General features: G+C 46.1%; 1 protein-coding gene across 3 annotated transcripts; it reads left to right on the top strand.

Annotated features, from left to right (window-relative positions):
- Positions 1–184: 184 nt before the first annotated feature.
- On the top strand, positions 185–12,164 carry LOC109511988 (inactive ubiquitin carboxyl-terminal hydrolase 53-like). 3 transcript variants are annotated; one of them, XM_019863425.1, is made up of 11 exons: positions 185–404; positions 1,961–2,110; positions 3,005–3,182; positions 3,523–3,672; positions 5,387–5,527; positions 6,153–6,897; positions 7,257–7,315; positions 10,417–10,471; positions 10,549–11,087; positions 11,157–11,210; positions 11,277–12,164. In XM_019863425.1, exons 1-11 carry the CDS (start codon positions 297–299, stop codon positions 11,354–11,356), a joined length of 2,259 nt encoding a protein of 752 aa, XP_019718984.1. In that variant the 5' UTR covers positions 185–296; the 3' UTR covers positions 11,357–12,164. The 3 variants fall into 3 exon arrangements, with proteins under 3 accessions (XP_019718984.1, XP_019718983.1, XP_019718982.1); XM_019863424.1 differs by having other exon boundaries at positions 187–404; positions 3,005–3,167; positions 10,549–11,210; XM_019863423.1 differs by having other exon boundaries at positions 188–404; positions 10,549–11,210.
- Positions 12,165–14,175: the final 2,011 nt, after the last annotated feature.

Below are 14,175 nucleotides of genomic sequence, written 5' to 3'. Positions count from 1 at the left end.
GCTTTGTCTTCAACTAATCAGGGAGGCCCACATTTTATGCCGAGAAAGTATATTTGTGGGGAAATTGCAACTCGAGCATCATTTTGTTTTCTCAGTATACAACAAAGTTAGCAATATTTCTTTTACTGATGAGCTGTGACATTTTATGCTCAATAAAGCTTGCGAAACGCTCGTATGCCATTCTGACCGGCCAGTCTTGGAAACTGTGTGTCAAAATGGAGGATTCTGCTTTGTTTTCCCCCGTTTCCCGCTTCTAGAGCAAGTGTGGCCAGAGGATTCGGATCAGGCGCGTCCTCATGAACTCCCCGGAGATCGTCACCATCGGCTTCGTGTGGGATTCGGATCAGTCGGACCTCACCGAGGACGTGATCCGCTCACTCGGGCCTCACCTCAGCCTGTCAGCGGTGAGCGCCGACGCCACCGCACACGCCGCGGTGCCGACACCCGCGAGGGGCTCGTGTCTATTGTCAGCTGCGGCCGTTGCGTAAGCAGTCAGCGCCCCCGCCGGGGTCTCCCCGCCTGCCCCACTGATCAAAAACGCCCCCACTTGTTGGTGTCAACAAGTTCAAATCCCCTCCCCACCAGCGGAGCTTGAAAGCCATTGGCGAATAGTGCAGCGCTGCTGGAAATCAAACCGGGGGTGGGCTCCTCACACGTTACATAACTTCCGCACTGAAGTGTTCAGTGTGTTTGTTGGACGGCCCTCCCTCTCACATGTTTCTCAATCTCTCACCACAAAAGCCTCAATTCATTTGGGAGTGTTTAATGTGGTGTTATTGGGTGTCAGAAGGCAGACCCACCACCGCCGCCCCAATTGTTTGCAATCTATTGTTCGCGAGGGTGAGAACTGGCAGAGCAGGAAGCGCATGAGGGCCAGACAAAACGTATTTCTTGCGATTCTGGTGCTCTTCCTTTCCGTATATTTGTCTTTTAGTGTTTTAGGCAAATGTCCCCAACGCAATATTTTGATGGGCCAGCATAGAAACCAATGAACACAAATAATTCAATGTAACGAAACAAAAATTACGCGGAGCGGGCTTGGCGCGCGAGAATGACCCGTTGTGATAAATCCGTATTCTAAGCGGGACAGTCTCTTGAATGTAGTTTTCTTTTTCTTCTTCTGGCTGGGGGCTCGGGAACCTTTTTGACTAAGAGAGCCATGAAAGCAAAATATTTGGAAAAGTGAATTCAACAAAATGTCAGTGGAATAAGCCTCTGAATGTATCTTTTTTTAAATAATGTTGTTATAATACTCACCGAACAAAATGTCAGTATAATAAGCCTCTGAATGTATCTTTTTTTTTTAAATAATGTTGTCATAATACTCACCATTAATGTGAATGGTTTTCCATTCCTCACGATTGCTCAAGATGCAGCAAAGATAGCCGAATTGTCGTCATCTTGCCGGGTCCATACATGGAGTTGCTGCATGCTAGCTTGCAGCCTTCTCAGTAGCTTGCACGCTTCCTTTCCGTTGTCTCCCGCAGGGTATTTTGATGCGAACGTAGCATGGCGTAGGCCAGTATCATCCAATTAAAATTGCTCCTGCCGCCAACTGCAGCCCTGAACAGGACATGAGCAGTGAAAAATCGATGGATGGATTAAACAAGCGAGAATATTTTATCTGCGAGCCAGATGCAGTCATCAAAAGAGCCACACCTGACTTGCGAGCCATAGGTTCCCGACCCCTGTTCCACAGTCTCATCTTCCTGAAGAATGTTTTTTTGACTTTTTTGTGACTGTTATCACATGGTCACAAGATGATTGTTTGGACTGTGTACAGAGGCGCAGGCAGATTTTCAAAATCGATTTTATTTCAGACTCGTGATCCACAAAAGTGTTTCGTCAGTCTTCAGGCCACTCTCCCGTTGTTGGTTGCTTTCAGTCATCCAGTTTACGGATTTGATTCTTTTTTTTTTTTTTTTTTGTGGTTTCAAGCAGCTGTTATTTGTGTGCGCAGCTTTTCTACAGGGTGACCGACGAGCACGCCAACAAGGGGGAGCTGCTGCTCGTGGGGATGATCTGCTACTCCAGCCGCCACTATTGTGCCTTCGCCTACCACACCAAGTCCTCCAAGTGGGTCTTCTTCGATGATGCCACCGTAAAAGAGGTGACTAAGGCACTCAGCCGTACAGCAAATTAACCTGAACTACATTCTATAATCGTATATTTTGCCCTTCTTGTGGAACGAAAACAAAATCAAACACTATCTAAATGGTCGCCCGCCGTTTTATATCCACTTGGAGTGGCGCTGCCAAGTCCGCACAATCCTAATTTGGACCGGTGCCAAATGGCCCGTTGCTACAGCGGAACCTCCATAGATGAACACGTTCGGAACACATTTTGCGACGCTGCTCTCCTTCCAAGTGGCTCTCATTTCAATGCAATCTGATGCTTTTTTGTCGTCCGGACTTCCATCGCGATACGTTGCAGTCTGGGCTGGTCCGAATGCTGACTTGCTGCCGTGTCCAAGAAACAAAAACAATTTTTGGGGATTTTGTCTCGAATCATTGCTGCATGGTCCCAAATGAGACGGTGGTGCGGCAGTAGGCTGGTTTCGAATCTCGGAAGAGCGCCGACATTTTTGTCCGCGTGTCTGTTCAGCTTGACGTTTAGAGCGAGGCTTTCTTCCTCGCGTTGCATTAGCTACATTTCTGTTTGTTCTTCCGTTGTTCCCGCTCTCCCTCATCCCTCCGCTGTGATCTTCATTGGCTTAATTAAGAGGCACACGGGCATCTGTTAGCCCACAGCTTTTGCCTTTGTGGCGTCTCCGCGGCGGCACCTGACCAAGCGGCGCTAATGTGATTGTTCCACGCGCTCGCCAATTGGACTGCGAGGTGCGGTTCACCCTCATTTTATTTCCAGTTACGGTTTGGCTTCTGTTCTAACATCTGCTGGTGCTCACAGGTTTCATTTTTAACGCGGCGATGAAAGGAGCCTTTGTGCTTTGTTTCAGTGTAAATGATCACGTCGTCCGTCCTTCCTCCTCTTGTTCTCGCTTCAGGTCGGCTCCAGGTGGAAAGATGTGGTCAGCAAATGTATTAAAGGTCACTTCCAGCCTCTTCTGCTGTTTTACGCCAACCCGAATGGCAGCGCCATTACGGCGGCGGATGCGTCCCAGCAGAATTTAAGCCAAACCCACTACAAGAACCTTGAGAATGGAGAAGGCAAGAATGGAGAAGGCAAGTCGCGCTCTACGAAATGGAATGGTGGATATGTTGACGTCGAGCTCCAAAAAAAAAACGATTTTTATTTTTTTTTGCATGCACATTAAGCAGCTCGTGCAATCAGTGAACTCGCTCGTGGATTATACACCCCAGGATTTGTGCGCTTGGGGAGGTATTATCCCCGTTTAAAGATCCTCCTCAAAACCCTCCACGCTGGCTCCAGCCCAGGTCCAAGCCGGGTGGCAGCCGGCCTGATGGCGGCGAGTGACGAAACGGACGCGTCATGGTCTCGCGTGTGTTTTCATCACTGCTCGTATCGTATATGAACGAAGTCTGTTTCGGTTTCCCGGCTTAGGTGTGACATCTCCGCTTCCGTCCCCCAAGAAACTGGAACTAACCAAAGAGAATCTGAACGCTCTGCTGGGTCTTCCACGCTCCTTAAATCAGAAGCCCTCTACCAGCTTTAGCCGCAACGGTGCCAGAACTAGTGGAGGACGTGGGCCAGGTACACAATAAGTACACAACACTAATTACAGTAACTGTACTGTATGTCCCGCATGAATTTGCATCGTTGGAAACTGCAGAGAGGCAATCACACATCAAAGGAACAACGTTAAATGAAGCAAAAGGAGAATCCTGTGTCATGTTTTCATTCACTTAAAGCACAGGTGTCTAACTCAAGGCCCGGGGGTCAGATCCGGCCCACCACATCATTTTATGTGGCCCGCGAAAGCAATGATCCTGGCTAAAATCTGTACCGAAATGTCAAATTGTCATGCGTAATAAATAACATTGAGATTTCGCAATCATTTTGTTACCCCGTTTACACTCACTTGAACAATCGAAGAAAATAGTCTCGTTGACTGATTTCAAAACGAGTAATCCATCAATTTGTTGTGTACAAGTAATAATACGATGAAATCATTTATTTGGTTTCACTGTCACAATGGTCCTCCGAAGAGATAACTCCAAAGAGGACCGTGACAAAAATGAGTTTGACACCCCCGACTTAAAGCAAAGGGCGAAAATGCACTGGAGAACAAAACAAACAAACAAACAACAGTTTCTGTGGGCAAAGTTGAGTAAAACTAATAACCTGGGGTGCACATCAAAATTTTGGTGTGGTTCTCAGATGAGCACTAGAGGTGGTTGCAAACTGGGGCCCGTGGTCCACATCCAGACCGCCAATGATCTTACTATTATCGTCAAAATATTATGTCAAGTATCCATTGCTTTTGTTTGGATGTGCATGTGTGGACAAGCGAACAAAAGCAAAGAATTGTCTTCAGCGTAGCCAGTTTCTAGATGTCGTCACTGTATTCAGGGAAAAGGAAAGAAGCGTGCCAACGCCAACTGTGGTCTTCAAGTTTGCAACAATCTTATTTCCTGCACAGTGGAGGGAAGAGAGGAATTTACCCTTGTAATGATTTGGCAGTCCTACAAACTACTTTCTGCGTGGTTTGTGCTCATAATGTCAGCACACTTTAAAAAATATTCGAGAAATAAAATAGGGCGCCTGTACATGTTCTTTGTGAATGCGAATGAAATAGTGAATTATCTTTTAATTTGAGTGAACATGCCATTGCTAGGCTACTTCACAAGTGGCTGCTTATTAAAACAATACCGTTTTCAGAAAAAAATACATTGATTTCAAAATGACCACAATTGTGTGGCCCTCGACTGCTGTTTCGCTTTCTCACATGGCCTTCAAAAAGTGAATTGCCCACTCTTGACTGGCCATAAGGGGACTTTGTGCTCCGCTGGCTAATTTTGCAGAATTCTGTTGGCCAGTGGCCAATCTTTTTTTTTTTTTTTTTTTTTTTGCACTATTGATCGCTTTTGCACAAAGACAAACATACCGGTAATTTTTTTTGACGGATGATCAAAGCCACAGGACGGAGATGACTCTCATCGGCGGCATCCCCCGCGAGTGTCCTTTTGCGGGGAGCCATCTGAGTCAAGCCAGCTGCCAGAACGATTGTTCATAAACTACTATCCAATGCGCCGCGAGGGTCAGCGTCAAAATAAAATCTCAACAATACTGTACGAGGATAGCAATGCCTTACGCATGATCTTGTCTTCCCACGCGATGGCTTCCGGTGCCCATTTTTACCAAGATGCCTTCCCTCCCGTCCTAACAATTGCCTATTTAAACCACAGAACACCTTCGATTCTGATGCAAGTGCGTGACTTGCTATTGTACGTTCTGTGTTGGACAGGGAACACTGGCGCCAGCGATACCAAGCGTCAACTCCAAGAGATTTTCAGGGAAGTTGCGCAGCAAGCCAGCGGAGAGGCGCATCCAGTCGGAAGAGACTCCGATCGAAGCGGTCAGCGTCGGGCGGAATCACGCTACAAAGGTCGGTGACGGACCCGCGTGGACGGCCTGTACATGTGATGCCGCGCATCGAACATGCGCGGCGTTGGGGGGAGGGGGGAGAGAATTCCGAGGCTTTTATGACACACGAGAGCGGCCCATGTCTCCCATTCAGCGGGCCTTATGTAAGCGCCGGTTAGGGAGCGACGTGTCAGAAAGGGGATTAACTGCTGACGTCCGTCTGAGCTTTTTTTCATCCCGCTCTCTCGCAGTTAGAATTCTCTGATTCCCCTCTTCACAAACGACAAACAAGACGCGCAGCACATATGTATTATTTTTGTCATATTTTGGTATTCTGGTGTATATCGCCGCATATTGCCTGGAAGGTGGGACTATAGAGTGTATTGAAGTTGAATTGTGCCGAGACAAAAAACAAGGAATTGGACTCCCACGAGCTATAATTAACCCTTTTTTTTTTTTGCCCTTCCTTTTTTTTCCTCGCCAACCTGCTGTGTTCTTTTGTCCGAACATCGAATGTGTAATCACTGGATATCCTCTCGCCTCCGCGCTGTGAACCTGGCGCACACTCTCTGCAAGCTATAAAAGCAGCCGATCTGGACTGCTGCGTCAACTTTGACAATAAAATGTGTCTTATTATTCCCGCGCAGATGCTGGTCAAGATCGCCTCCACTCACACTCCGTCTCCCCGCCAGAAAATGGTTTTAAGCACTACATGGACACTCGTTTGTACAGCAGCCAGGGAAAAGGTCCCACACGGATTGACCGCCAACCCCAGCTCAGCAGCAGGTCTTCTCACGTGCCTCGCTCCAGCTCGAGAGTTCAAGCGCTACCCACCGTGCCCACCGTGAGAAGTGCTCACAACAGTAGGAAACCGGAGACCAACGGCTATGACACCGATAGCAGCCAGGACTCTCGCGGGCGTCCTGGTAGCGCGGGGAACGGTCACAGCAGATCCACTCGGCCCTGGAAGCCCATGCGGGAACCGCTCAATGTGGACAGTGTCTCAAGCGCCACTGATGACCCGGCCGGCGCAGAGCGGCAGCAGATAAGTCCGCTGAGATGGCCTAGCGGCAAGTCGGTGACGCGGGAGCGAGAGTGGGAGGTGATGTCGGGAGGCCTCATGACCATTTACGAGGACGACCAGAGACACGAAAATGGCAGCAGCCGCAGCTCGCTGGAGTCGCTCGGCCGGGGCGCCTACGGCGACAAGGAGAGGTCGAAGGGCACGGCCACTCTCAAAGTCTACAATGACAACTGGAAGATCCAGCGAACGGAATCTGGTTACGAGAGCAGCGACAGAATTAGCAATAGCTCCGCAAATCTGGACTCGCCCGTCGTGGAGAACTTTCCTCCCAAAGAACTCCACTCAATAGGCGAGCTGCAGCTGACCCGGTAAATAATTGCATTAATTCCACTGTTGACCTGCGAACCACTTTCATGTCAAAACCAGAAGCGACGCAGAGCTGCATTGCTGCAGGTGCACACAAATAAGCATTTGTAGGAGCTGCACCTTAACTCATTCACTCCCAAAGACGTTTTTAAACGTCTTTTCAGACTTGGTCTAGAATTGGCTGGTACTGAATAAAGTGTTGCTCCACAAGTGAAAACACAAGCCATGCTTTGACGATCTTTGTTGGACATCAAGGGCGTTTCAATGATACCTGGAAACTGTTTTAGAAAAATTCCTAACATGTCTCGTGCATGCTGATTTCAACATGATACAATTAATTCTTTTCACTTTGTTCTTTTAGGGATATTTTCCCTCCAAAGGGAAGTGATGATGACATCATGCCAGCTCCCTTTTGTACCGGTAAGTCACGATCTCTCAAAAAATTACTCAAATAGTTCCAACGTAGTTTCCCAACAATCCGAAGAATCATTAAAATTTTTTTTTTGCCCTTTCTTATGCTAGAATGAGAAAATTGATTGGATTTATTGTCCTTCCTGTTATGAGGTACCTCACGGCCTGATGTGTTGCCTGAAGTGACTGTGACATTTTTCGAGCGGAAAACCAAATCTTCCTTTTAAACAGAGTTCAGGAAGAAAAGCAACTTTTGAGCTCACCGATGTAGAAACAGTCATTCCCTCTATGGGAACGCCGAGTTAATCTTGAGTAAGAGGCGGTTGGTGGTCATGATGATGATGATGAGTGAACTTGTAAGGGCCACCCAGCTGTGCTCAGCCGGCCAGAAAATGGCACGGCCGGGCCTGTCGGAAGGTGGTATTCAGACAGGAAGCCAACAAACTGCAGGCATGTTTATTGCCAGGTCACGGTGAGTTTCAAAAACAAAGCACAAAAACAACAGCGTTGCCTCTGCCAAGAATGTTTTCATCAGTGTAGGATGAGGGCAGAAAGTAATTTCCGTTTTTGTTTTTTTCCTCCAAAGCTGTTTACTGCTAGAGTTTTCCTTCGGCTTTGGTGGAGGTGGGCGCAACTGCTCCTAGTCTTGTTTTGTTTTGAATTCAAGGTGGACTTCAACACAAGTAGTCAGTCAAGAAGCTTGAACCAACCCTCTTGAAACTTGTTTAACTTGTTTGGGGAAAGTACCATTGCCTCAGCATAGCTACCTGTGCCAGAATAACGTATTCAAGTAGACTGCTCCCTTTTTCCCCCCGTCAGGATTTAAAAAAAAAAAAAAAAAAACCCAAAAAGAATTGACACACTGTAATCACGTCAGTTCACAGACTGCTGTGATGAGTGCACCGATGTGTCTTTGTGCCCTGTTATTGACCGCCGATCAATCCAGGGTATACGTTGCATCCTGGCCAACGTGAGCCCCGGATAGGCAGAAGCTCACATGCGACCTCACCGAGGATGTGCGCTATAGAAAATAGATGGATGGATTGTTCCATATGGATGGCCTCGTCGTCCACTTGCAAATAAACATCCCCCAGCCACTTTCCATTTGTGGAAAATTTCAAGTGAGTGTGTGGGGAGATATTTGTCTGCTACTCATGCACACTATAGCGGCAAGCTTGCATTTGAAGGTGGCCAAAAGTCAATTTGGCCGGCGTTCAATTTGTTGCCTGCCCACTGCATATTCCCATCCACGATCTTTGCAAAAAGGTGGTGCGAGACAAAACGGAGGCTCGGACATGGCGCGACGGACATCCGGTGTAAAAGGGCCACCTCCACCACGGAGAGGGGAGCGTGTGGACTCTCCATGCCGTTGCTAAATCATCCTTGGCCGCTCCAGCAACTCCTCATAGGAACGCACCGGAAAGGCCATTAGCGCTCCCGTTTGCACTTGACCGTGCGACCCCCCAGCCCTCGCGCGCGACACAAATATTGTCGGAATGAGTTTCAACCCACGGGCCGGCCGAATGGATTCCCTCCCCTCGCTGTTTGCATAAATTGTCTGTCCTTGAGTTAGCAAACCGAGGCCGGGCCTGAACTAGGGTTGTCACTCACCTGGGCGGACATTTTGACGTACAACTGTGGTTCTAGAAAAACCTGTGTTTTTATTATTAGTATTATTATTTTTTTATTTTAATGCCATTGTTAAGTCCCTAGCAAAGGGGTGTGTCGGCATCTCTTTATTTTGAGTAAGGATCACAGATCAACAGCCTCAAATTGTGAATTGCCTCATGGACTTGGCAGCTTAAAAACGCAATAGCGTTGTGTTTAGAGGGGTGGTGGGGCGGGGGGTGTTCTGACCCCAGTGTAATTGCATGCCAGCACAAAGGATTTAGCCTCTAATGCTTTGAGAGAGTGTGCTGACGCATCGCAGATGGCCACTCTCCCCTTCATTTCGTCCGTTTCGTCAGCTTCTCTTGCAGATCGCTCTCACCTTTTCCAACTTAGCTCCGTGATATCGTCACCGCCCGGTGAAATGATGACTTGGCAAAAACTGCGAGGGCGGGACTCTGCGTTGGCCGGTCTTGTTCCTCCGAATCAAATAATTCCAACTTTTGGCATTTGGATGCATCAGGCAGAGGATGGAAAATGGATGGAGTGGCAGGAGTGGAATTATTACCCCAAAAAAAACTAAAAAATGCATTACCTCTCCGTATAGTATTGTTTCCCCAGCTTTTTTTTTTAATTAATATTTTTAGAGATGGAATGAAGATTTTCTGTCAAATTCCTCTCAGATTTATTTTGTCTATCTGAAATTTGAGCCAGTTTAGTTAAACACAAAATGGTATGAATAGCATCAGATGGATGCACAGGTGACTTGTGTCCTCCGCCATGCAGTAAATAAACATTAAATTGTCTGCCTCTGACTATCGGCTGCTGTCTTAGATCGTTGAACAAAGCTGCATTCATTTAATTTTCAGACCAAGAAAGTAAAATCATATCGCGTGATACATGATGACCTCTCTTTGCAAACTGAATGCAGCGCCAGTAGCGTGGAGTCACTCGTCGGGTACACAGGGTTAAAATTTGGTAGCTACCAGACCTTAAAATGCTTGCTTCAAATTAAAATACACACTTCAAATTACTTTGCCGGGGTGCCAAGGTGAAAGGGTTTAAGCCAACCCCTGATGTATTCATAAATTGATTAAGTGTTACATGTATGAGCCTCCGAATCTCTTTTCATTGCTCCAACTTGTAAATCTGCTGGAATTCTTTATTAGCTCCAAACTAGCGAGGTCTGGGTGAGGCGCCAGATACCCTCGGAGGGTCGGCGATCGCTGGCTAGACCAGACATCCTCAGTGCCCCTACCCCCCCATCCCCCCCCTCCCCTTTTTCACTCCTCCCCAAGGCTGCAGTGCCAGACAAGCCGCTCTGATACTTCCCGCTCCCGGCTGAGAGCCTCATGGTGACCTGTTAGATAACACGTCGAAAACATCATCACATAGTCCCTTTCCAAAGTTAAAGCTGCGACAGATGTCTGCTTGCTTTATTTCGGACCGTTTGGTGCTGGAATTAACATCGGGGATATTTTTTTTTTTTTTTTCTTGCCAAGGTGAACAAGAGAAAAAGTCTCCAGACCTGTGTGACTCGCACAAACCCTTACAGAGGTAAATTCATTTTGATGTATTCATATAATCTGCACAGGTGTCAACTGTATGCTTATTTTATATTTTATTTTTAATAGAAAAAGAGCCTTCCGATACACTCCCGGAGTCTTGGAAAACAACGACCTGGACAGCGAAAAAGAAGAAAACATTGATAGTCCAGTCAGCCCGATTCCGCCTTACTCGACAAAGACAAGCAGTTCTGAATGGATCAGTTCAGACGACCTCGCCGGACCTTTCTCTGAACACGAGGCGAACCGCATTGATGCCTTTCCGCACAACTCCCCCCCTCCGCTACCCCCGAAACACTTTGGCGGTCATCACACCGATTCGTCGGAACCTCCAGAAATACCGCCCCGTCGACCCAAAAGCACCACGCCGGCGCTCTCGCGCAACACCCTGATCCGCTGGATCGAGACGCCGGCCGAGCGCAGGCTCTCGTCCGACACCAGCTCCAACAAATCCTCGGACCAGGAACGCAACGACCTGTCGGCCAGCGAGAGCGAAGACAAACTCCCTGGCCGAGATGGCGCCGACTCCCCCGATGTGGTTCTGCCCACAACTTATTTCTCTGTGGATAACTGCATGACGGACACCTATCGGGCCAAATACCACAAGAGGCCCGCCTTGTACATGAGAGCAGAGGAGCACACGTCTTCGGGGGAGAGTGACGTGGACGCCAGGGGACTTCCCGTTGCAAATGCTGAGCCATCAGATCTCCGTGCCGACCGACCGCAACCAGGTACCTCAAAACGTGGATTTCGGGTTCACCTGAACATTGGCCTTGACTCCTTACTTTGTTTTGCAGGCTATTCAGCATCCACCAAGTCCATTGCAAAGTGGAACCCGGTGACCCCGAAAGGACTGGATGAGCACGGATTCCTGTAGAGAGGGCTAAGGCAACAACACGCCTGTGACAAGATTAAAAAAAAAAAAAAATCACTATGCATTATGACTGTTGTCCTGTTTGAATGTCTTGAGCAGGAATCTGGCAGCCAATCAGATTGCTCTTCGGAACGAGATTGAACAAATATTGAATTTGCACAACCAGAAAGGTACAGAAAAAGGACCTCTCCTGTTTTCAGGTTATCAAGTCAAGACTGTACCAACTACTGAGCAAGTTTGTACTCTCCTGGTACATTAATGGATCCTAAGGATCCGTATAAATGGGTACACCCACAAAGGTATGTGCGTACTGTAACACTTGAGAGCAGGGTTTCCCTAACTTAGGGGCAGAAGGCAAAACGGGCCGAGGTGAAATCCGGTGCAAATGTCTTCCTCCTCTCTCTTTTGTGTTAATAATAGGCCGGGCAGCCTGACCCTCTTTAGGTGATGGGTAATTCATACTTATTTGCAGCAAGTATGTGGCACAAACAAAGTCTTAGCACTGGATGACACTCGTAACTCCGCAAAGATCCTTTTTTGGAAGCATTTTGTTTTAGGGCTGGTGTTGTCATAATAAAATGCTCTAAATATATGTCGTATTTGTTAATGGTTGACTGTTTCATAAGTGACACAGTGCCTTTTTGTGTGTATATATATACTGTATATCCATATTTTTTTTAGTGCCAAAGCAAGGTTTGAATCAGCTATAATTTGTAATTTTGGGGAGGGGGGATTCCCAAGATTTTATTTTCATTTCTATTGATCACCACTTGTTGAGTAAAATAAACTGTTTTGATTAACCTTGCCTATATTTTGTTGTCATCTGCTGCTTTTTTAAGTACATAAAAGATAATACAAAAAAAAATGTCACTCGCCTACTTGTGTTCACAGTGTTTTGCTGCCATCTGCTGTTACATTCATACATTACACCCAAACGGTACGGTAATGTTTCTTTAGCGTTAACATGACACACACACGTCACAGATTTTCATTGGTTTATAAATGGTTGATTATCGTTCTTTTATAGCTTTTATACATGTTAACCCAAAGTGAGTGACACGACACATCCTCGTTAGAAAAAAAAGTGAACAACAACAAGCACATAAAATTGTATTTGACTTGGAACACAGCGTTACAATCAGGAAGGGGATTTACAAATTGCGTGCATGCTATCCCTTTCGTTTGATCATGAATCATTGCATCCACTTGGTCATATAAAGCATGAAAAGGAGGCTTCATGAAAATGAAGTTGTTGATGTTGCGCTTGATGACCAAGGTGATTTTCCCTGCTGAAGATGAGCGATGGGAGTCTCCGGGACCACCGCCAAGCGTTCAAAGCAGATTGTCAATAGGTACTCAATCATGTGAAAACTTATGTTATTGACTTTAAATAACTAGCGCTTGGGTGAGTGTTCTGCTGTATATACTCTGTCGGTAGGGGACCTCAATTCTAAGTGATGCTGTTTTTTTTTTTTGGATGCAACTCAAATATTTATGATTCAATATTTAGCAGTTTACCATAAAATCCCGTGATTAAAAACAGTCTAAAGCCTTTAGGACTGGAGTCATATGTTCTGATCTCATTGTTGTGGTCATAACATGAGCTCCAGCGTTGTGAATGAGCTGCAGCTGTTTGATGCTCTTTTGAGGTAGTCTGGTAAGAAGACCATTACAATAATCAAGTCTACTGGAGATAAAAGCATGGATAAGTTTCTCCTGGTCTCTCCTGGAGCGGGCAATCCTTCCTAGATATTGATATGTAGACCTTTATCAGTACCTCAAAAGGTGTACTTGGATTCCAGCATGATGTAATGTCTTTTGCGGACAAAAGATGGTGACATTACACTTTCGATTGTTGTGCTTGAGCTGAGATGAGCTTTCTTTATCCAAGGCATTGCAGTACTCCGGATCAATTTAATTATTATGATTAATAATAATAATAATAATATTTTTATCAGGAGCACAGTGACCCCAAACATGAAATTTTAGGGGCACACGTTGTAAATTGACTTTAAAAGTAAATATTCATCCCACTGATTTTCACTGAATTACGGATACATTGTCTGAAGTGTGAGGGCAGAAGGTGGTCCACAACAAAACATATTCCAAAATAGTAATTATCAGAGAAGGGTTGACTCGAGTCGTATGACATGACTCGAATCAGACTCAAGTTGCTGTTTTTAGGACCTGTCACTTGTTTGCCAAAAACTTTAAAGACTTCACTTGACTTGACACATTCCAATCCGCGTCACTTGTTGGCGTTGGCGGCGAGCTAAACATCAACAGCGATGGGAGCAACTCTCACGATCATTAATTTGAATACATTGATTATCTTGTCGATGATGGTGGTAAAATAAAATGGCAAACCACGTTGTTTGCACCTCATGGAAACAAGACACAAGACTGGCAACGTTGAATTTAATTCATTGCAAAACCCTCTACAAGTCAGGTAAGCTAACGTTACTGTTTTGCTAGCGATACAAACTCTGTTTTCGGGAACAGTAAAAACATGTGATAGTTAACATTCAATTCGAGTACAGCGAAATGGACGTAACTAGAGGTGCAACTTAATTCATTACAAAACTCTCTAAAAGTCAGGTAAGCTAACTGCTGTTTTGCTAGCGATACAAACTATGGTTCCGGAACAATAAAAACATGTGATAGTGAACATTCAAGTACAGTGAAATGACGTAACAAGAGGTGGGAGTGTTTCTGATAATTGTTCAAACTGTTTTTTTTTCCACAGTTGCGTTTCTGTTTTGCAAAGGCATGCGAATCCTTCCCATCTCCGTTGAATAACAAAGTGAAGCGATGTGCACTTT

Source organism: Hippocampus comes, unplaced genomic scaffold, assembly GCF_001891065.2.
Source record: "Hippocampus comes isolate QL1 unplaced genomic scaffold, H_comes_QL1_v1.1 scaffold754, whole genome shotgun sequence".
NCBI classification, from domain to species: Eukaryota; Metazoa; Chordata; class Actinopteri; order Syngnathiformes; family Syngnathidae; genus Hippocampus; species Hippocampus comes.
The sequence above is the reverse complement of the archived record's forward strand: the minus strand, read 5'-3'. Positions and strand labels throughout refer to the sequence as shown.